This window comes from Diospyros lotus, chromosome 12 (genome assembly GCF_014633365.1).
Source record: "Diospyros lotus cultivar Yz01 chromosome 12, ASM1463336v1, whole genome shotgun sequence".
In the NCBI taxonomy this organism is placed as follows: Eukaryota; Viridiplantae; Streptophyta; class Magnoliopsida; order Ericales; family Ebenaceae; genus Diospyros; species Diospyros lotus.
This window is the reverse complement of record NC_068349.1, coordinates 18053498-18077522: the sequence shown is the minus strand read 5'-3', so window position 1 is coordinate 18077522 and position 24025 is coordinate 18053498. Positions and strand designations below refer to the sequence as shown.

General features: G+C 39.1%; 2 protein-coding genes across 2 annotated transcripts; both read right to left on the bottom strand.

Moving 5' to 3' along the window:
- Positions 1 to 287: 287 nt before the first annotated feature.
- LOC127786687 (polynucleotide 3'-phosphatase ZDP-like) lies at positions 288 to 23261 on the bottom strand. Its single transcript, XM_052314264.1, has 12 exons — positions 22879 to 23261; positions 22478 to 22537; positions 22271 to 22327; positions 22138 to 22200; positions 9643 to 9714; positions 9397 to 9453; positions 8864 to 8940; positions 8349 to 8430; positions 8106 to 8222; positions 1394 to 1521; positions 1223 to 1292; positions 288 to 508 (listed from the first exon to the last, which is right to left on the bottom strand). Exons 1-12 carry the CDS (start codon positions 23200 to 23202, stop codon positions 461 to 463), a joined length of 1155 nt encoding a protein of 384 aa, XP_052170224.1. The 5' UTR covers positions 23203 to 23261; the 3' UTR covers positions 288 to 460.
- On the bottom strand, positions 9721 to 20404 carry LOC127786686 (uncharacterized). Its single transcript, XM_052314263.1, has 3 exons — positions 12389 to 20404; positions 12187 to 12305; positions 9721 to 12090 (listed from the first exon to the last, which is right to left on the bottom strand). The coding sequence occupies exons 1-3, from the start codon at positions 14178 to 14180 to the stop codon at positions 11686 to 11688; spliced, it is 2316 nt and encodes a 771-aa protein (XP_052170223.1). The 5' UTR covers positions 14181 to 20404; the 3' UTR covers positions 9721 to 11685.
- Positions 23262 to 24025: the final 764 nt, after the last annotated feature.

Below are 24025 nucleotides of genomic sequence, written 5' to 3'. Positions count from 1 at the left end.
TTAAGCATAATAAGATATAATAATACACAACTAATGTATACTTGTAACACCTAGCCTTGTCGGGCGTATCACTATAAGGGAAGAAATGAAGCTGCTATGTTGCCGACTGTTGTTGCCTTGTCACTGTATTGTATTCTTCCTACTACCTTCTACTTTAATCATCGGTCTTAAAGAATTTATATCATGTAACATTGCAAGACTGCTTACCAGTTTGGTAGCTGGAGAGTCAAGTTGAGTCGTATTTGTAGACAGTCTTTCCCTTTTGCTTTTATAAGGGTTGCAAAGGGTAGCACTAACAACAGTTCATTAGTTTTTCGATAAGCAGTGGTCGGTATTTACAGTGACTTCCTACTACCATGAATACACAACAGTTGGTTTGTTTTTAGATAAACAGTAGTTAGTTGCCAGAAAGAAAGAGGACAGGAATTTCATGAATCACAGTCCAACGACCAGATGCTCTCTACGTGCTGAAGTATTCTTCTGGAACGAAAAATTTTAAACCAATGGCCTGCAAACCAGAAACAATTAATTGTTAAAAGTCTTGACACCGCAAACCATACTACTGAGAGCATTCGGTGGGTTGTATCCCACATCTACATCCTCTCCTATGCTCTGTGTAGTATATATGCTTATTGAACAAATCAAAAAGATTAAAGAAAGATGTGTTGCAATGACTTCCCAGGTCCCAGATTCCTAAATTCAAGTTTTTTGTCAAACTCTATGATATTGGACAATAAGTCTCTTTAAGTGTAATATGATGGATCTGAGATGCTCCCACAAACCAGGCTAGACCATAATTGACTGTGCCATGGGCTCCATAGGGTAGTAGCCTTTGGAAGCTACCCGGATGCTAGATTCTTGTTATTCTTTTAAGCCAATTGATGAAAGATGACATTTTCAGTGAGTTTTAACATGAAATAAGGAACTAGGCTTGAAAAGCCTACAATTTGCCACACTCCAAATCACGACTCCAATTCCCCCCAGATATTAACTCATGTTTGATAATGATATAGCGAAAAAATGAATCTATGAATAAGCCAGGTATCATGTTTTGAGTGTAGCATTCCATCGTCAAGAGTGAAAGGCCAACTGAATCATATTATATATAAAGTGTAAAAACTAAAAAGTAATTTTTCATGAACGGTGGGGATAAAAACTCAAAATGCAATCAGCTTATGAATAATAATGATATGAATTAATAGTGACGCGTGTTCAATTATACCTGGGCAAATTTGATGTCAGCATCACTGTGATCATTTGGTCTCCCAGCTGCATCACCAACATAAAATGATCTACAAGTGCATAGATTAAGAGTCAGATCAAGAGTATAATCATACAAAGAAAAACTTGCTGGACTAGAAACTAAAAGCAAGCAAGAAAGAGAAAAGATAACTGATCCATATCAACTGAAATGCCAGAGTTGAAGTGCTGTTCCATAAGATGCCACATCCCAGGCTTTGGTTTGCGAAAGGGGTCATCTGTTTTGCTATCAGATTTACCTATTCCACAAGCTATGAATACCTGCACGTTGGTAATTCCCAATGAAAGCCTGTAATTTTCTATGATATTCTAACTACATAAGCCATCATTATGTTTTAAGAGCTGCAGACAAGTTCAGCAGCATTAAGAAAATAAAGTTCCCACATCCTAAACACAAATCAAAACAATGTGTTTCTCTCAAGGCATATGGCATTCTTATTTCTGAACAAAATCATGCATAAACCATAAAGCACTGAAACCCTATGCCAGATGATATGAAGAAATATTAAGGCACCATAGTGAAGGAACTTGTACTGAGAGAGTGCGCTGCAGCAAGTCAAGCCTAAACCCATGAATATATGTGTACAGATGCAGGAAGTCAAGCCTAAACCCACTTATTACTATAGATGCAGGAGAAAGGCAATGCCAGCAAAAATAAGAAATATGTGTATTTATGTACGTTAACAGCAAAATTTTGAGGGGAAATCAAAAGACGCAGGCATTTTAGAAGCTTTGAAGTAATTCCATAAACTTCTAAACAACCACTCTTAAAATATTCATTTTAAAAAAGGTGAACCCAGTGAGGCCCTCTATTGCGGGCTCTAGGAAAGGTCAATTATTCACAACCTTACCCTTGCTTAGCAAGATCGTTTTTGACTTGAACCTGTGACCTAGAGAGGTCACAATGAAGCAACCTTACCGTTAGACCGAGGCTCACCTTCTCTTACAACTATATTCATGCTTTAATATTTTGGCATATTGCCTCTAAAGTATTGAAGCAATTTCTCCAATTTCTAGGAAGGGGAAATTGTTAGTGACATTCTGTCACTCGAGTAAAATGTCTGTCACGCTACGGATCAACCTTAGATTTCAATTTCTTGCATTCTGTTATTACTATGATGTCATTTTTGTAATTTCTATTTTGTATTACTATAATTTTTAGTTTGTTAGAGGTTGTTAGCCTAGAGAATCCACGTGCAGGTGGAATGAGCTGGCAAAGACGATTACAACCACCTAGCCATCAGGAATCTTCCTTGGCTGCTTGTATAAATCGTCTACTACCCATTTCCTTGGGAATCAATCGAGAATATCAGCTCATTTTATCCCCGCTCACAATCTCTCCCTCTCCCAATTCTCTCTTATCTCTCTTTCTCTCTTCATTCTCCCCCTCAGTTCATTGCTCAGTTCCTTAGAAAACATCCTCCTATTCATATCGAATAGGAAAAAGAAGGATTGTCAGGCTTAGGCCGTAACAAGTTGGTATCAGAGCAGTGGTCCTCGGGGACAATAGCTGAAATCATGCCAGAAGGTACTCGCACGAAGGCACTAGAGTCGCAACTGCAACAGTTTGGCTCAATTATGACTGATACCCAGAATCGAATTGAACAACTAGAGTTAAGAGCTACTCGGAGTCATAAAGCGATCGTGGCAATGGATCGCAAGTTAGAGAGCTCCATAGAAGGTCTGGAGCGAAGATTAGAGGGTTCCATAGCAAGAGTAAGAGAGGACTTGGGAGCCTAGATACAGTAATTTATGGTGATGTTTGCTCGCCAAAACAAGGTAAGTATGTCCCTCGACTTTCCCCCTAGAGAGAGAACAGAGCCAATCCTACAAGGAAATAGGAGAGATAGGGGGCAAGGCACCTCAGAGATTGAGGCTGACCCAGAAGAGGAATTTGAGAAATTACTGGATAGGGGAAGGGATGGTCTAGTTAATCCTCACCAACCTAGGTTTCCCTTGCCTCAGATGGAAATTCCCACATTCGAAGGAGTCAATCCCCGCTAGTGGCTGAGAAAACGTGAGAGAATGTTTGATTGGTATAACATTCCCGAGGGGCAAAGGGTGTCATTGGCGTCAGCTTACTTCAATGAAGCAGTTGATGCCTGGTTTTAGGGATGCTTAAGGCTAAGAAGGAATGCCACTTGGGGGGAGTTCTCGGAGAAACTATGTGAAATATTTGGGGAAAGGAGCATGGTTGATATAATGGAAGAGTTTAATAAACTCAAACAGACTGGGAGTGTCGAAGCCTATCAGATACGTTTTGAGGAGTTGCAATCACTCATGATCAAGCATAACCCCCATCTATCATAAACTTATTTCGTATCTAGCTATTTGAGTGGGCTTAATGATGAGTTTAGACCGATGGTAAAGGTGCTAAGGCCTCAGACTGTAGAACAAGCCGCATAAAATGCCCGTCTACAAGAATTGGTGGTGGAGGCTCTATTAAAAAAACAAAGATAGCAGACGAAGGGGATGGTGGCAGGAGCCTCTAACTTAGGGGGGCGGGGTTATGGCCGAGAACCAGCAAAGGTGAATAGTGGAGGTAAGAGGGGATCGAGCTCAGGTTCAGTACCTTTTGGGGAGCAACTAAGGGAACAGAGGAGGCTAGCTGGCCTTTGTTTCCGTTGTGGGGACAAATACCACATTGGCCATCAGTGCAAAAGACAAATTCTATTGCTGGAAGGAAATGAAGATAAGGAACTAAGGGAGGCAGAAGAAGTAGACGGTGAGGATGTAGAGGAGGAAGATAACGGGGAAATATCCCTTCATGCCTTGAAGGGAGTAGCCAACAACAAGATTATTAAGGTGGAGGGGCAAGCCAAGGGAGGCAACCTCATGATTTTGATAGATAGATTAAAGCACGGCCAGGTGGTTGAAGTGTCCACTCGCAGGGACACCTCCTTTAAGTGTGACAGTAGCCAACGGTCAAAGGGTATTGAGCAAATCAGCCTGGAATGGCTTTTGTTAAGAGATGCAAGGGGAGGAGTTCGAGGCAGATCTGAGGTTATTGCAATTGGGAGGTTGTGACGTGGTTTTGGAGGTGGATTGGATGAAAGGAGTTAGCCCTATCAACTTTGACTTCAACGGAATGGAAGTCTTGTTTGAAAAGGAGGGGAGGAAGTTGACTCTAACCGGAGGAAGAGAAACGGGAACCTACAAATTGATAACGGGCAAGAGGTTGAAAAAGGTGCTCAAAAGCAAGTGGGACCATCTGACCCAGATATTCTCCATTGCGGCAATGGAAGAGGACTTGGACAATAAGGAGGACCAAGGAGAAATTCACTTCCAAGTCAGCACACCGAAGAGCATGCTTGACCAGGTACATGATTTAGTTCTCCTTGATAAATTGTTGATTGAATTTGAGAACCTATTCATGGACCCAAAAACCCTTCCTCCTACCCGAGAATTTGACCATGCCATTAACCTCAAACCCAATTCAGAACCCATTAATATCCATTCCTGCTATTATCCACCAGTCCAAAAATTAGTGATAGAAAAAATGGTTAGGGAGATGATGCAACAATCCTTCATTAAACCTAGCCATAGCCTATTTGCATCCCTTATTCTACTAGTAAAGAAAAAGGATGGGTCATGGCGGTTTTGTGTGGATTATCGCCAACTTAACGCCATGACCATCAAGGACAAATTCCCTATACCATTAGTGGAGGACCTTTTGGATGAACTCCATCAAGCCAAATTCTTCTCTAAGCTAGACCTACGCTCGGGTAAATAAGGATGAGACCTGAGGATACCCACAAAACAGCCTTTAGACACATCACGGCCATTTTGAATTCTTGGTGATGCCATTTGGGCTCACCAATGCTCCGGCCACTTTTCAATCCCTTATGAACCGAATATTTGAGCCCTACCTAAGGAAGTTTATACTAGTATTCTTTCACGATATCCTCATTTATAGTCCTTCCTTTGATCAACACTTGAGCCACTTGAGAATCACTTTTGAAGTCCTCAGATCCAATCAGCTCTTTATCAAGAGAACCAAGTGTGCTTTCGGTCAAAGTCAGGTAGAATACTTGGGACATCTGATTGCCAAAGAAGGAGTTAGTACTGACCCTAAGAAGATGGAAGCTATGGTGGCTTGGCCAAGACCAAAAACAGTCAAGGCATTGAGGGGGTTCCTTGGATTGACCGGTTACTACCGCCGATTTGTTAAGAATTATGGGATTATTAGCAAACCATTAACTGAGCTTTTGAAAAATGTGGGATTTAATTGGGGGCCAGAGGCAAAGACAACGTTTGAAAGGCTAAAGGGGGCAGTGAGTGGAGTACCTATTCTCGAGTTGCCAAATTTCAACAAACCCTTCGTCTTAAAAACCGATGCTTGTGCAACAGGAGCTGGGGCAGTTCTGATGCAGGAGGGTAGACCATTGGCCTTCCTCACCCAGGCCCTAGACATATGGGGCTTAGCATTTATAAAAAAGAGTTTTTGGTTGTGTTAATAGCTGTGGAAAAATAGAGACATTATTTGAAGGAGGGTAGGTTTGTCATCAAGACAAACCATGAGAATTTAAAGTTTCTTTTGCAACAGAAATTGCACACCCAACTTCAAAAGAAAGGGATGTCCAAGCTAATGGGATTAGATTACAGTATTTAATACAAAAAAGAGGAAGGAAAATGTGGTTGCGGATGCCCTCTCTAGGTGCCATGAAGAAGGAAGTATGATCACCATCACTACCTTAGTTCCTAAGTGGTGCCAAGAGATAATAGCCAACTATGAAGGGGATGAGAAGGTAAAGGCTTTGTTGGAAAAAGCAATTATCAACAGAGGTGAGGGGGGAGAATATTCCTTGGTGGGGGGCTTGTTGAGATACCAAGGGAGACTAGTGGTAGGGAATAATGGTGAACTCAAAAAAAGGATAATACAATTTCTGCATGAGTTTACAATAGGAGGGCACTCAAGGGTGCAGAATACCTACGTCAAAGTGAAGCAACTGTTCTTTTTGCCAGGACTCAAAACGGAAGTGAAGAAGTTTGTAGTAGCTTGTGACATCTGCCAGCGATGCAAGAGTGAAACTGTGGCTTACCCAGGCCTTTTGCAGCCATTGCTGATCTCAAACCAGGCATGGGAAAGTTTATCTATGGATTTCATTGAGAGCCTACCAAAATCAGAAGGCAAGGACAGCATTTTGGTGGTAGTCAATAGGCTAACCAAACTTGCACATTTTATAGGACTCACACACCCCTTTACAGCCCAAGATCTGGCTAGAGTTTTTTTGGACCAAGTGGTGAAAATGCATGAGGTTCCTAAGGCCATATTATCATATCGAGATAAAATTTTTATCAGCCTTTTATGAAGGGAGCTTATGAGAGCTTTGGGAACGAGGTTGAACATGTCCACAACTTATCACCCGCAAACAGATGGCCAGACAGAAAGGGTTAACCAAAGTTTGGAAACGTACTTGAGGTGTGTGAGTTTCCTACACCCTAAGAGCTGGCACAAGTTGTTATCCTTAGCCCAATGGTGGTACAACTCCAACCACCACACATCCCTTAAGATGTCCCCATTCGAGGCCCTATTTGGATACAAACTACCTGTCTTACCAGCAGTGGGAAATTATTCAACAATGGCTACCATGGAGGAATATATGCAGCAAAGAAAGAGGGTTTTACAACAACTAAAAAAAGAGTTAGCTTCAGCCCAAAACAGAATGAAGCAATTTTCAAACTGCAGGAGGAGTGAGAGGAACTTTGTTGTGGGGGAAGATGTGTATTTGCGGCTCAAGTACCCTCATTTGAAGTCTATATCTCAAGGGCAGGTGTCTAAGCTTAGTCCTAAGTATTATGGGCCCTTCCCCATAACTGCTAAGATTGGGAAAGTGGCCTACCGATTGCAACTCCTAGGGGACTCTCACATCCACCCAATATTCCATGTTTCCCTCTTGAAGAAGTTGGTAGGAGCACAAAGAGTGAGTTCCTCTTTACCTATGTTGCCTAAGGAGATTCGTGAGACTCTAGACCCAGAGGCCATAGTGGACAGGCAAGTCATTTACAAACAGGGAGCACCCCTAATCCAGATCTTAGTCAAGTGGCAAGATAGAACGGCTAAGGACAGCACATGGGAATACCTGCCTGATCTGCTCAAGTAATTTCCCAAATCGGCCAATCTCCTCAGCATTCTTGAGGACAAGAAATTTTGAACAAGGAGGGAGATGTCACGCTGCGGATCAACCTTAGATTTCAATTTCTCGCATTCTGTTATTACTATGATGTCATTTCTGTAATTTCTATTTTGTATTGCTGTAATTTCTAGTTTGTCAGAGGTTATTAGCCTAGAGAATCCACGTGCAAGTGGAATGAGCTCGCAAAGACGGTTACAACTGCCTGGCTGTCAGGAATCTTCCTTGGCTGCTTGTATAAATCGTCTATTACCCATTTCCTTGGGAATCAATCGAGAATATCAGCTCATTTTATCCCTATTCACAATCTCTCCCTCTCCCAATTCTCTCTGATCTCTCTTTCTCTCTTCATTCTCCCCCTCAGTTCATTGCTCAGTTCCTTAGAAAACATCCTCCTATTCATATCAAATAGGAAGAAGGATTGTCAGGCTTAGGCCATGACAATGTCCTCCACCCATGTGACAAAAAAAACATGCCATTCACTTTCTTTTGTAAACACCAATGCATAAACTAAGGTGTGCATACACAAATTATCTTATTAATTGATGATTGAACTAGCAGTCCTAATAAAGATAAGTGATGTACAAAACTATAACATGTCAAGCCTTTATCTCACTATGGGTTCAGGAATTCATTACAACTTTGATGTCATCTAAACCAGTTAATTACCATCAGATGGAAGGCAAAAATATAATGGAAATATTGAACCACCTGAATCGGGACCTTCACGAGCTTGATAAAATTGCTCAGTCGTCCAATTTTTGAGTCCACAGCTACTTGTCTCTTATTCTTCCAGCGATCAATGTTAGATTCGTTGGTAAATATCACCTATTAATGAAAACAAAGTAATGATAGTGATAAGAAATATCAGGGAAAAAGTAATACAACTATTCATCTTTTGTTTAGATTCAATATCAGATCTTCAAAGGCCATCCATCAGAAAAAGAACCTGACCAGCTTGTAGCCTTCACTATATAACCTTTGCAGTTTATCTGGTATTGAAGAATACATAAGCGACCAAGCATCTGCACCCACTCTGCATATAAGGTAAAACTGAATTGTCAACTAATCTCTTCAATCATGCGATACAACAGGATTAAAAATCATGATTCTAATGAGGCTGAAAGTTGGTAGTAGCACCAGAATTACAGGTCCATCCGCCAGGACCCCCACCTTCTTTCAAGCACAGAGAATATTTTTCCATAGTAGCAGACATGGAGAAGAATTACAATGTGACAAAAGATAACACTGTGCCAAATGAAATTTAGCTGCATTGCTCTATCATATATCAGATAATAATAACTGCAAAACAAATGTCTGAAAACTGTCACTAGATATGTCAGGGTATCATCTAATACATGAAAACCTCCTCTCTGAAGAGCTTCATACAATATAGTCTATGCAATGCAACAGTTTAAGGTTTATAAAAATTCTAACCATAACTTTTATATGATTAGAGATTGTTGTACCTTTTCATAGATGTATTCACAAGACATCCATCAAAATCAAATGCAGCAATCTTTCCTGAATCATGAAGGCCCTCATCCTATGAAAAATAAAATGTATCAGCAACATGCAAGGAACACTAGATGCCATCTCAATGCAGAACATTATGATAGAAACACATGGATATTCATTGCCATTCCAAGGAAGCAGAAGAACTTCAATGAAATCTCCAACATGTCAAATTGAGCATCAATAATCACATCAGTATGCAACTTTAGATATGTGGTTGAGAGAGAGAATTAACAGTAGATCAAAAGCAATCTCATCAATATCCTTGTTTATAAGAATAAAGGTACTGTAATACTTTGCAACTACTGGTACAGTTAAAAACTTGTGACGTAATGAACCGCATCTTCCTTTAGCACTCAAGCACATGACCATGCAATCAGGCCAAAAGTAGAGTTCCTTTCTGAACAAATATGAATGTGAACCTTAAGCTTGACTTATCCAATAATAAGCTGCAGTTTAACAATTGTTTTGTAGTAATCCATCTCACCTGTTCAAGGAATATGACTGTCTGAAATGCTTTCCACTTCAGTAAAAGTGTAGCATCCTGAATCAGGGTAATTTAAAGAGAATCTTAGTAAAATTAAACAACGTGACTGAATCAGTGCAGCTTAATGACATTAACTGCACCAGTTCTGCTTCAGAATTTTACCCTGACAAAAAATGGCCAGCACATTGTATAATATGATAGAAATTAGTTGGAATTATCCATAAATTGGTCCTAACAAGATTGTACCTTATATTTATCCTTGGCATCAGAAAGTGAAAAAGATATGCCCAGCTTGGCTCCTTCAGAATTCACAGACAACTGAATGCAATCAAATGTTAAATATAAGAAATTTATGGCTGTGTCCATACAACTTGCTAAAAAAGGAAGAATAAATACAATATTGAGAAGCTCCATACAATAGAAAACTAGGCTGCTAACTTCAGTCTAGTGATTACCATGATAATCATGCAAATCAACAGGCCGATACCTCACTGTCAATTAGATAGTTCATACCCACATAAATTTCAAGAGTCCATAAATATGTCTTTTGATCAATGAGACTTCTAGAAGTCAATTGATATTATGAGTGTCGTGCCACTAAGAGCAACTTCAAGGGGGAGTGACATCTGGGGTGCCAACTCCATAACTGCCGAAATGGCACCCCAAATTCAAAATTTCCCACTCCAACAGAGGTGGCATCCAAAGTTGCAAAATGGCAGCAATGTTCTTGGGTACCAATTTTCCAAACTCTGGAGAGAGAAAAGGGAGAGGTGCCATTGAACCATTCTGTCATTTTTCCAATTCTACTATTCCAATGGTTACAATTCAACGACTCTATTTTAACCAAAAAGTTCTATAAATACATAAATTTTGTGAAGAGAAAACTTACCAAAAGTCGGAACGTCATCTGAAAATCGCTGTAAGTTTCCTGCTCCCTGATTTTTCTTTTGGCCATAAATGTTGGTGATGGCAAACGAAAGAAGGAGGCACAAAGAGAGGGAAAGGGGAAGGAGGTGCAAGAGAGGGGAAGGGGGAGGAGGCACAGAGGAGAAGGAGAAGGGGAAGGAGCCGCGAGGGGGGGGGGGGAGAGAAATACAGAGGAAGGCACCCCTATTTTGGCATTAACTGGAATAACAACTCCAAAAGGGGTTGCCATTTTGGGATGCCAAATCACCCATTTGTAACTTTGAACAGTGTTATGGGCCTATGGCATCCCTCAATATAAATCTGCTCCAATGGCAAGTGCCAAAATAGTGGTGTCATTTTAATATTTTTTATTAAAAAATGTAATTAAACTTATCGATTATATTTTAACGGATATAGTTTTCATAACAATCATAATTTAACGAATATATTTTCATAGTCAAAATTTTAAATTTCAATTTCAAGTTGTATTTTCAATTTCACAAGTACTTTCATAGCAATCAAACTTAATACACAATTTTTCATAAATAATAGCAACATAATAAATAATAACTAAAAATTAAAACCCCAATTTTCATAATCTCAGGTTATTCCAATATGTTGCAAAAATTGGATCCATGCCAATAGTGTCAGTTTCCATGATTTTCATTTCATTATGCCTTTCTTCAACTTCTACCCACCTTTCTTCAACTTCTACCTGCCTTTTTTTAACTTCTAACTGCATTTCTTCAATTTTTAACTATCTACGATGTTGCTCCAATGCTATCTCCTAATGAGCAAACATTTTCTCATGCCGCTCAATTTTTTGTCGTTCCACTTCCATTCTTTGATTCCAGTGGTAATTGTTGGAAGAAGTTGTAATCCATTAGGAGTCTTGGAAGATAATCTCACGGAAGAAGAAGGTTTATCACTGGATAAGTTGGAAAAGAAAAATTCTGAAAATTATTTAAAGTTTGTAGATTATCTTGTTATCTGTAAATTAATTTGTAATCTTCTCCTATAAAATAAGAGAATATCTAGGAGATAGGTGAGCTGATGTCTAGGAGATAAGTTAACAGTTTTTAGGACTCTTTGTGTATAAGTTCCATTACCATCAGTGTTCAAAAACGCGCTAGGCGCTAGTCGGGCGCCAGGCTGGGGCCTAGCGCCTAGGGCGCCTAGGCGGGGCCTAGGAAAAATGATTTTTTTTTTTTTTTCTAAAAACCTTTTGATGTAATTTGATATTATTTTCAGGTAAATCAAAGTTGAAAAGACAAGTGAAATAATGGAATTAAGACTCAAAAAATAAACTATTATATTAGTTATAAGTTCAAGAAGGTAGAAGTAGCAATAATACAACATAAACCATAACCGAAGAATCTAAGTCTAACTATCTAATTGGTCTTCTTCCTCTCCATATTCTTCCAATACACGATCTTCATCGGACTCAAAATCAAATTCATTGATTTCTTGCTCATCTTCTTCTTCTGATTGAAAATCATCTTCATGAAGCTCTCTCATCCTAGAACTTCTTCGAGCTTGAAGCATCTCGTCTGCTCCCGATGCTTCACCAACCACTTCCCAAGTGAGTCCCATACCAGGCTCAACTTCTTCATCATCTTCTCCATCAACGATCCATCCTTGTGCATTACTAGCATCACTAGCAAGTAGCACATCAACATTCCTTTCCTTCTCCCTTTTGTGCTTGTTCATCAATTTCGCATTAAATTGAACATAGACTAGATTGTTCAATCGATTCACGTCTAGTCTATTTCTTTTCTTCGTATGTATCTACATAAATAAAATAAAAGCAATATCAATATAAATGATAACTGAATAAGGATAAATAATTGATAGTAAATAAATATAATTCATATATACACTAACCCCTTCAAAAGTGCTCCAATTTCTTTCACAACCGGATGAACTAGTGGTTAACGAGAGAATCTTTCTCGCCATTCGTTGCAAGTTTGGAGTTTGATTTCCATAAGTCATCCACCATGTAACTACATAGGTCAAACAAGTATAAAGTAAACAAATTTAATTTATACACTAATACACAATAGAAAGGATTAAAAGAATTTTATACCTGGATTATAATTGTCATCATTTTTCGCACACCCTTGAGTTGCCCACGATTTTCCAAAAGCTCCATCTTTACGAGTATACTTTGGCAACTCAACATTTATAACATGGCCTTGCAATTCACCATCATAATGATAAAACATCTCCACACAGTTAAAAAGCCCATCCATCACTTCATTATCAAGTTGTATATCCATATCCTTGAAAAAGTAGTAGGGATTCAAAAGGTAAGCTGCAAAATGTAGTGGACTATCTAGCCTATCTTTTACCCTTGCTTCAATAATCTCCATAATAGGCTTATAGTTCTTTTCAAGATTATTTAAGGCCTCCTTAATATCTTCCTTTGCTTGCTTAATCTCTCCACATAAAAAGCCCATAGAAGGCTTTCTATCCGCATCAACAATTCGAAGCACCTTCACCAAAGGTGCAAAAACTTTAAGGCATATAGTCACACCATTCCAAAAAGCAATGCTCATCACAGTAGCATAGGCTGCTTTCCCTTTAACAATCTGTGACCATTTGCACTCCTCCCATTTGGAGCTGGTAAACATTGCCCTCAATTGGGCCTTTTTCTCCATCAAACTCTGTAAAGTCAAGAAAGCAGAAGCGAATCTAGTAACTCCTGGTCTCACTATATCCCTCTTCTTCGTAAATGACCTCATTAAGGACAAGGTCTTATAGTGTGCATAAATGAAGATTGTGAAACTCTTGGCCTGATCAATGACTTTCTTATACTTCGGCAGTTTTCCAATACTTTCAAGCATCAAATTGATGGTGTGAGTAGCACATGAGGTCCAAAAGATATTTGGCCTCTTCACCTTCAATAATTTTGCCGCTCCCATATTATTGGCAGCATTGTCGGTTACTACTTGGATGACGTTTTGTGGCCCAACTTGCTCAATGCATTTATCCACATACTCAAAGATAAGTTCACTTGTATGTGCTTCATCTGAAGACTCTCTAGAAGAAAGGAAAGCAGTACCTGCATTAGAATTAACACATAGGTTCATGATGCTCCTCCTTTTTCTATCTGTCCAAGCATCTGTCATAATGGAGCACCCAGTTCGTGCCCACTCTTCTTCATGCTTCTTCAATAACTCTTTTATTCTGTCAACTTCCCCCTTTAATAGCGGTTCCTTCAATTGGTATTGACTGGGAGATTTGAAGCCCGGCCCAAATTGACCAACCGCCTCAACAAACAATTTGAAGCTATCATTGTCAATCGCATTGAAAGGTATACCAGCTTCATACACCCATCTAGCACAATATTCACGAACAGACTGTGTTCTCTCTTTAAATAGTGCTTCACTAATAGTTTGTTGCCTTTGGCTCATTCTCGCACTCAAACAAGTTTCAGGGCTGATGGAGCTTGCAAACTTATCGATAGGGCCAAGAGTACGGGACGTTTTTCTGCTACCTAACTCTTGCAATTCATCTTTATCATCCCCTTCCACTCTTTCAGAGATATTAACAGTTGATCTCATCAAATCTTCCTCCTCCTCCTTATTTTTCCTCTTATTCTTTGCCTCGACAATAGCATTCTTACATTTGGCTTGATCTGTTGGAGAAGATTTTGGACATGCAGAAACATTTCCAGAAATGTGGCCAATGTGTTCTTTTACTCTGTAAACACCTCCAAACATAATTTTACCACACAACTTACATTTAATTTTATCCATATTTTTCGGATCAATTAACATTCCATACTCCCATCCGACATCATTTGACTTCCTTTTAAGAATTGAGGAGGCCTCGAACGATGCTCCCGTACTTCCAGTCCTATCCGAATCATTCATTTCACTTCCTGACTCCTGTTTTTCCCTGAGTATTGAATAATTTCAATAATATACATTAAAATTTAACTAAAACTCATCAAATGAAATCAAATCAGCTGCTGCTTGAAGCAGCAAGCTGACGCAGCAAGCTTGCTGCTTGAAGCAGCAAGCAAGCAATATGCAAGCGAGCCATGAGTAGCTTTGCGTTGCTGCTTGCTGCTGAGTTGCTGCAGAAAGGCAAGCTTGCATTGGCGGAGGAAGATGGATGGTTGGATACATACCGCAGCAAGACGCGAACGGCGACGAGAGAGAACGACCAACAGGCAACAGGTGAGGTCGGCAGCAACGAGAGAGCAAGACCAAGAGAAGAGATCAATGGCGGTGGCGAACAACCAAGAAGAGATCGAAGGCGAGAGAGAGAGAGAGAGGAGCCGCGATGAACACAACCAGAGAGAGAAAGGGAAAGGGGATCGGGAAATAGAGAAAGGGAGGAGGAAAAAAGGTTGGCCCAAGACGCGCACGACCTAGGTGGCCCAGGTCGTGCGCGACCCAGGCGGCCGCGCAGGCGGTTAGGCGCCGCCTGGTCCGCCTAGGCGGCGCCGCGAACCGATTAGTCGACCATGGCGCATAGGGCTACCGAGTAGCCCTAAATCGATGCGGCCGGTTGCCGCTCAGCGCCTAGGCGACGCTTAGGCGGCCGCCTAGGCCGAATTTTCGAACACTGATTACCATCGAATGAATTATTTACGATAGTTTTCATTCAAGTCTCTACCCAAATTCTTCATGGTATCAAAGCCACAGTTTGTGGCAGTCTATAGGAAGTTCTACTCCAACTAGAACTCATCGATCATCACAATGGCCGAGAACTCTACACCAAGTGAGAGTTCAGCCTCTGATCCTCCTCCCCAGGTTAGGAATCATCAGATTCCAATCTCTCCAACAGCTCTTGATAGCCATACTCTCCAAATAACCATGCATAAGCTCAATGGAACCAATTTTCATGAATGGTCCCAATCAGTTATGCTTGTGGTTAAAGGGAAAGGCAAGATGGGCTATCTAACCAGAGAGATAGAAAAGCCGAGCGCAGAAGCAGCAACTTATGGAGTCTGGGAAGCAGAAAATGCCACAATCATGGCATGGCTAGTAAACTCCATGGAGCCAAAGATTGGTAGGACATACTTGTTCTACAAGTCGGCAAGCGAAATTTGGAAGGTTGTCAAGGAGGTATATTTGGACCTTGAAAACACAACACAAAGTTTTCAAGTCCAGTTCACTATCCGAACCACAAAGCAAGATAACAACTCGGTCACTGAGTATTATAATACATTAGTTGAATTGTGGCAAGAGATGGATCTCTTTTATGAGATCACTTGGGAAAGTCCGGCGAATGGAATGAAGTATGATAAAATGGTGGAAAAAGAGAGAGTATTTGATTTTCTATATAGCCTAAATTCGAATTTAGATGAAGTAAGGGGCAGGTTGCTCGGTACTAAACCATTCTCATCTCTAAAAGAAGTGTTTGCTGAAGTAAGAAGAGAAGAAAGTAGGAAACGAGTGATGCTGCCTTATGCTGGACATGCAGGAAACGAAGGATACTCAGCATTGAGTATGTCACAAGGAAAGGCCTCTACCTCCACCAAAGGTGAAATATAGAGAGAAAAACAATGGTGTGACCACTGCAATAAACCCTATCATACTAGGGAAACCTGTTGGAAGATACATGGAAAGCCAGCTTCGTGGAAACCAAGGAACCAACGGAAAGGTGGTCAATCCGCATATGTTGCAGAAACAGAGAAAAGTAACTCAAATATGCCCATTTTTACAGACGATCAGTTATAGGCTCTTCGGCAATTACTAAATCATTCTAAAGGAAAAAGGAGTTCAGAAGTAACAAATAACCTTGAGATGTCTTTGGCAAAGCAAGGTAATATATGCTACTCTCTTCTATCTAAAAGATCTTATACTAATGGTTGGATTGTAGATACGAGAGCTACTAACCATATGACAGGATCCCTGGAAACCTTATCTAATTTTGAACCAGTGAATCAAGAAATAACAGTACTACTAGCTGATGTTCGAAATCCTCAACCCAAGGAAAGGGAAAGGCTTACATATCAGGCCTAAGCTTAGATACGGTACTCTATGTACCAAATCTGAGATGCAACCTGATATCAGTAAGCAAATTAACTTCAGAAAGGAATTGCTCAATAACATTTTTCTCTTATTATGTTTTTCAGGACATATCCTCGGGGATGATGATTGGCAAGGTAGAGAAAAGAAAAGAATTATATCGAATAAATCAGCTTGAATCTCCTACAGAGTCTAGGTTATTTTTTCAAAACATGTTAGCTTCAGTTTTAGAGTCAAAATTGATGGTATTGCATCAAAGATTAGGGCATCCTAGCTTAGAATATCTCAAGTTTTTGTATCCAGATCTTTCCAGAAATAAACTTCAGAATTTCAATCATGAGGATTGTATCCTTGCAAAGCAAACTAAGAGCCCTCATCCTAAACATGCTTACAAACCATCAAAACCATTTCACTTGATTCATAGTGACATTTGGGGACCAACTAGGATATCCAACATAACCAATACCCGATGGTTCATCACTTTTATTGATGATCATACAAGGATGTGTTGGGTTTTCCTTATGAAAGAAAAATCTGAAACCTATCTTGTATTCAAAAGGTTTCATCAAATGGTCTTGAATGTTTTCCAAACCACCGTTCATGTTCTCAGAACAAACAATGGCCAAGAATATTTCTCAAACGAATTCAATCAATATCTAGATGAGCATGGTATTGTTCACCAAAACTCATGTCCTTACAATCCTTAGCAAAATAGGATTGCAAAAAGGAAAAATCGGCACCTTCTTGAAACAGCCAGGGCCTTGATGTTTGCTAGATCAGTTCCTAGCAACTATTGGGGGGAAGCTGTCCTAACATCCGCCTATCTCATCAATAGGCTACACTCAAAAACTCTGAAGTTCCAAACCCCCTTGAGCGTCCTTATTGATTTCTTTCCTCACCATTCTAGAGTCCTCAGTTCTCTGCCTCTAAAAGTGTTTGGATGTACAGTCTTTGTACACCAAAAACAACCAAATCAATCTAAGCTAGACCCTAAAGCTTCGAGATGTGTGTTTGTTAGGTATTCTCCCACTCAACAAGGATATAAATGTTATGATCCTACTAATAGAAAGTTCATTGTTTCCTGTGATGTCTCCTTCTTCGAGTATCAAACACCATCAGCCTCAAGAAAATACCAACAACCCATAAGATATATGGAGTACTCTATTGCCTATATCTGGTCATCCTTATCCTAATCCTCTTTGTGAGCCATCCCAAAAGCCTGAGAATTCTCGGGATGATCCTAATCTAAAGACTGACTCTATCAATCCAATCTTAGATCATCCAAGGAGGGAAGGAGAAAATACTGAGACCTGTAGGGAAGATCAAGCTAAGAATAAACCTCCTCTCCAGGTTTGCTCAAGAAGACCTTAGAATCCCCAGCCTACACATTCATCTAACTTGGGGATAAGTCCAGAAAATGTTGAAGAAGGTAGGGTGGCAACCGAGAGCAGAGTTGAAGATGACCTTGGAATTCCAATTGCCCTAAGGAAAGGGGTATGAGCTTGTACAAAATATCCCATCTCAAATCACTTGGGATACTCAAAATTGTCTCCTCAATACCGAGCATTTACTGCAAGTCTAGATCAGGAGACTATTCCTACAAATATTAATCAGGCTCTACAAGATAAGAACTGGAAGGGAGTTGTTATGGAAGAAATGACAGCTTTGGAGAAAAATAATACCTGGGAAGTGACTGAGCTACCAGAGGGAAAGAAAGCAGTGGGAAGCAAGTGGGTTTTCACCATAAAGTATAGATCTGATGGCAAAATTGACCGATACAAGGCAAGGCTTGTGGCACAAGGATTTACCCAAACCCATGGCCTAGATTATGATGAAACCTTCGCACCAGTGGCAAAATTGAACTCCATCCAGGTGTTATTGTCCTTGGCTGTAAATCTAGACTAGAGATTACACCAGCTAGATGTAAAAAACGCGTTTTTAAATGGAGAGCTAGAAGAAGATATATACATGAGACTTCCACCAGGTTTTGAAGAAGGCAGCACTAAAGGAAAGGTATGTAAATTGAAGAAATCACTCTATGGGCTTAAACAATCTCCTAGAGCTTGGTTAAAAAGGTTTAGTGATACTCTATACACACTAGGGTACAAGCAAGGCCAAGCTGACCACACTCTCTTCACTAAAGTTGAAGAAAATGGAAAAAGAACTATCTTTATAGTGTATGTGGATGATATTATCATCACAGGGGACAATTTGCAAGAGATTGAGAGGTTGAAGCAACAGCTGAGGCAAGTGTTTGAAGTGTAGAACTTAGGGGAATTAAGATATTTCCTTGGATTGGAAATAGCTAGGAGCAGTGAAGGCATATTTATATCTCAGAGAAAATACACTCTGGACCTGCTACAAGAAATAGGAAAAATGGGTTGTAAACCAGCAAGTACTCCCCTAGAGCCAAACTAGAAAAATAAGGAAGAAAATGGAGACTATTTGGTAGATAAAGGGAGGTATCAAAGGTTGGTAGGAAAGCTGATTTATCTATCTCACACTAGGCCAGATATAGCCTATGCTATAAGCATTATAAGTCAGTATATGCATCGACCGAGCAAGAGACATCTTGAGGCAGCCTATCATATTCTCAGATACCTCAAAGGGACACCTGGGATAGGGCTGTTATTCAAGAAAAATCAAGATAGGAGGATTGTTGGCTTTGTTGATTCGGATTGGGCCAGTTCAATTGAAGATAGCATATCAATATCCGAGTATTGCACCAAAGTTTGGGGCAATTTAGTGACCTATAGGAGCAAAAAACAGCCAATTGTGGCTCGGAGCAGTGCAGAAGCGGAATACCGGGCCATTTCTCGAGGAATTTGTGAGGTAATTTGGTTAGAAAAATTAATGAGTGACCTGTCTATGCCTATGTCATCATCTAAAGTGCTCTATAGTGATAGTCAATCAGCCATTAACATTGTGAACAACCCGGTTCAGTATAACCGAATGAAGCATGTCAAAATTGACAGGCACTTTGTCAAGCAAGAGATAGAAGAAGGAGGCATAAAACTGATGTATATCCCTACAGCTAATCAGGAGGCAGATATCTTAACTAAAGCCATGCAAAAACAGGGTTTTGAAATCCTTAGAAGCAAGCTGGGAATGATGAACATCTATTCCTCAGCTTGAGGGAGGGTGTTGGAAGAAGTTGTAATCCATTAAAAGTCTTGGAAGATAATCTCACGGAAGAAGAAGGTTTATCACTGGATAAGCTGAAAAAGATAAATTCTGAAAATTATTTAAAGTTTGTAGGCTATCTTGTTATCTGTAAATTAAGTTGTAATCTTCTCCTATAAAATAGGAGAATATCTAGGAGATAGGTGAGCTGATATCTAGGAGATAAGTTAATTGTTTTTAGGACTCTCTGTGTATAAGTTCCATTACCATCGAATGAATTATTTACGGTAGTTTTCATTCAAGTCTCTACCGAAATTCTTCAATAATGATCTAGTATATCTTCAGCTCTTTGTTTTTAAGTTGTTTCTTCAAAGCCTTTCTGCCCAATGGCCTATCGAGGTTAGAAGTGGACGAGGGTTCAGTGTCATCCCCTAAATGTGGAGTTGAATAGCAAGAATCAACATGATTTTCAGCAGGACTACCAGTTGAATTGGTTTTTGCTCTCTTATTGCTGGTGAGATTATCAGTCCATTTTTGCTCCATTTTCAATATATTCCAACAATGCTCGTATTTAAATGGTGTTCCAATGATCTTAGCAAACATTTCTTTTGTTTCATCAACCCAAAAAACATATAAAATCATTAGGTCAATAGTTCAAATATCAAATCATAGCAGTGCCTATCTAAAAAAGCTCAATTATTACATTATTTTGCTCGGTGTGTCCACTTTGTCGCAATCTTTCAATTTGACTATAAAAACTGACAAATTTGCCACATTTTGCATTTATATCAGTCCAACGACTTTTAATAAAAGCTTGCGAACGCTCTTCTTGATTGCCTCCATGAAATTCTAAGTATTTCAATATTCTAGGCCAGGAAGCACCACCTTGTTGTTCATTCCCAGTAATTGCATACTTACTTGTGTTAAACCACACAGACACAATTAATTTATCTTTTTCTTGAGAGAAGTTCTTTATCCTTTGCGATTTTTCACTCTTGGAACAGCTTCATTTTGTACTGGCACCAATACTGCAAGATTGGTTTGCATGGCATCATCATATAAATCGGTATCGCTCATAAGCAAATCAATAAAAGAATCGTCAAATTGCAAAACCATCTACAAAAATATATATATATATAATCAATTCAAAGAATGAGTATAAAATAATCAATTAAAAAATAAATAAAATCACCCTTAATTAAAAAAAATTAAAAATTAAAAATGAAATCAAATTAGAAAATTCAAATTAAATTACAAAAATTAAGTTAATTAAAAAATCAATTTAAATTCTAAAATAGAAAAAAATTCTTTAATTAGAAAAATTAGCTAAATAAATTCACCCTAAAGCGAAGGCATATTCAGATACTTAGGGAGGCTATCAGAATACAAGAGGTCATGTATTCGGATACTAAAGCCCACATCTAGATACAAGACCCATTCAACGAAGGATATCCGAATAGCCCGAGCCAGCTATTCGGATGCATCCCCACCCCCCGCCTCCTTCCCCTTCCCTTTTTCCTCTACACCTCCTCCCCCTTCCCCTCTCCTGCGCCTCCTTCCCCTTTCCCTCTCTCTGTGCCTCCTTCTCCATCTGTCATCACCAACATTCATGGACGAAAGAAAAATCAAGGAGCAGAAAACTTATAGCGATTTTCAGATGACTTTCCAACCTTTGGTAAGTTTTCTCTTTACAAAATCTATGTATTTATTATAGATTTTTTTTGTTAAAATAGAGCCATTGAATTGTAACCATTGGAATAGTAGAATCGAAAAAATGACGGAACAATTCAATGGCACCTCTCCCTTTTCTCTCTCTAAAGTTTGGAAAATTGGCACCCCAAGAACAATGCTGCCATTTTACAACCCTAGATGCCACCCCCGTTGGAGTGGAAAATTTTGAATTTGGGGTGCCATTTCGACAATTATGGAGTTGGCACTCCCCCTTAGAGTTGCTCTTAGCATAAGGTGCAGTTCTTGATGATTATGATGATGGCAGCAGTGACTCTGTTTAAACAGTAAATCACATATTTATAAAGCTCAGTTAAATTTTCATTTCAAAAACTCTACCTTATGTACGAGCATATTGATGAGTTCCATTAAATGTATAGGCTGAGAATTATTGAAGAGATTTTCTGAAAACAGGTTCATGAATTAGGCAAGGCTTTTCTGTGACATCATTTGCAGAAATCTTGAAATTTCCAATATAAAAACTCATATGCCATAATTATGACCATGTTCCAAACTTCAAATTAAAGAAAAGAGGTTCAACTATGGCACAAAAGGGCCTGGAAGTGCAATTATCATCATATCGACAAGGTTCCAAGGTCGGTTGTATCGGTATCATTAAGTTCTTTTAACTTTATTTTTAAGGCACAAGGCTAGTAACCTTATACCCTTTGTTGTATTGAGCCATGTTACCAATTTTTAAGTTCTCAAGATTAATTCCATTATTTTTTCATTTATTGTTTGAAAAAGGAATAAAGAATTGCTAGAATATACTTTGCCGGAAAAAGAAAAAGAAAACCTGATTTAAGGATAGAATCCAAGCACTTTTCCATAAACATAAAGAAGAGGATCAAAATGCAAACCACCCAACAGCCATCCATAAACCATATTACCATTGACCATCATGTAGCATTAACCAGGGCAGAGACATTGAATATCATGTAGCAGAAGCCTACCAAGTATATCCTTGAAGAACCATTGCCAAAGTGCATCTGCATACCTTTATTTTCTTTGCATTCCTATCTTCCAGGTCATCATTTCCACCTTTATCTGTCTTACGGACCTGATTAATGAGGAAATATAAGTCATATCACACTAATAGCTAATGACTTGGTATTAGCCAGTTTGTTTACCCTTGAACTTCTAGCAATTTTCGTTTCACTTCCTTCATCTTCAGCTCCATCAACAACCTACAGCATAGCTAGGTTGTGCTTATATAAATTCGACTAAAATAAGCATCAGCAATATAATCACAGTTGCATGCATCTACATGCATAAGTTACATTAAGGACATCACAATTCCTTCACCCGTGTGGCAGCAAGGAAATGCAGAGCCATACCTTTTCTGTTGGGCAGGCACTTTCCTCGATCAGTTTCTTTAGAGTTTCCTGATCACTACTCTGCGAAATCATAAACACAAAAAAGACTTGAAGAAGATGCAAATCAAAAAGAAAAATGGAACAAACGTGAAATTGCTAACGTATATGCACTTTTAGTGCATAATATGCATTGTTCTTTTTCCTCGTTTTCTTTGCAAAACCAAACAGAAAATAATCAGGTCCCTCTATTTCTCTCTATTTTCTAGCCCTTCTTTTCTTTCCCATTTCCACCAGTCCCAAACAGAGCCTCCATTCTATTTTCCCCTATAAACCCTAATTCCAAACATCGCCTTAGACTTCTACACAGTAAACTCGAGCGCAAACTGTAAAATTGGGAACCTGGTATTATAAAAAGAACCAACCGTCAGTGAAGAGAACCCTTTGATCTCATCAGACGAAGCAACCGAGTCCTTCGAATCCAAGGGAAAGCAGTTGAAGTGGTGCCACTTGGTCATGTCGAAACCTCTTGCGTCTCGGCTCACCAGCCCCAGCCTGAAGGCCTTGGCGGCGATCGCCTTCGAGCACTTCTTGCACGAAGACCGACCTGACTTCGCGTACTCAGCAACGACCTTCGAAGACGCCATTGAAGGCACGGGCCGAAGGAGCCTGGGGTTTTTGGGAATAATGAACAGGTTCGAAATGCTAGGGTTACGGCAGAATGCACAGACATTGGAGATGGCTAGCATGTGCGATCATGATTTCGATAGTAGGGTTTATCGAGGAGAATCCCAATATTCACCCGCCAGTTATGGGGGTCGAGTGGAGCTATGAGCTATTTAACGAATTACCTTAAATAAATTAAAAAATTATGCTACATGTATACCATTTTTTATGTCTTAGACTATAGAAGAGGTATTATGACCAAAATATTATGTGCCTCTTCATGCACCTCTACGTCCCTCATGAGATATATTTTTGTCATTAGTACACCTTTGTATAACTTAAGGTGTACTAATAGCATTATTCTGAATTAAATATAGGGCAGATAGCCCCCAAAAAAATAAAAAACTCAAATTTTTTTTGTGAATTTATAAATTTATCTAAATATTTTAATTTTTACAATTACATCTCAATTAATTTAATTAAATATAATTTTATTTAACACTTAAAATTAAAAAAATATATAAATAAAATTCACATATACACATAAAGAAAATAAAAATATATATGTGAGTCCTACTTATATGTGTACGTGTTGATCACATTCTTATATTTTTTTTAAAATAATATTATTCATCTTCAATAAAGATGAATAATAATAATGTAATAGACCATGCATAAGTATTTACTTGAAAAATATGAAATGACACTTAACATATTTATTTTTATATTCTTTAAATATATATATAATGTCAATTAAATACTTTTACATAGACTATTACATCACTATTGTAACACCCCCGCACGGATATCCCCAACCACCCGGACTACTCGAACGGAGCACTTACGGAAGGAGAAAGAATGAAATACGAGACAAAAACCACTCTAGCATGCATATACGAAAATAAG

Coding starts and splice junctions, on each gene's coding strand:
- LOC127786686 (XM_052314263.1), bottom strand. CDS start 14,180: ATGAATGATTCGGATAGGACTGGAAGTACGGGAGCATCGTTCGAGGCC. Junction 12,306..12,388: donor TGATGACAATTATAATCCAG/GTATAAAATTCT, acceptor TGACCTATGTAG/TTACATGGTGGATGACTTAT. Junction 12,091..12,186: donor ATTGGAGCACTTTTGAAGGG/GTTAGTGTATAT, acceptor TTATTTATGTAG/ATACATACGAAGAAAAGAAA.
- LOC127786687 (XM_052314264.1), bottom strand. CDS start 23,202: ATGCTAGCCATCTCCAATGTCTGTGCATTCTGCCGTAACCCTAGCATT. Junction 8,941..9,396: donor CAGTCATATTCCTTGAACAG/GTGAGATGGATT, acceptor TATTTTTCATAG/GATGAGGGCCTTCATGATTC. Junction 509..1,222: donor CTGACATCAAATTTGCCCAG/GTATAATTGAAC, acceptor TCTGGTTTGCAG/GCCATTGGTTTAAAATTTTT.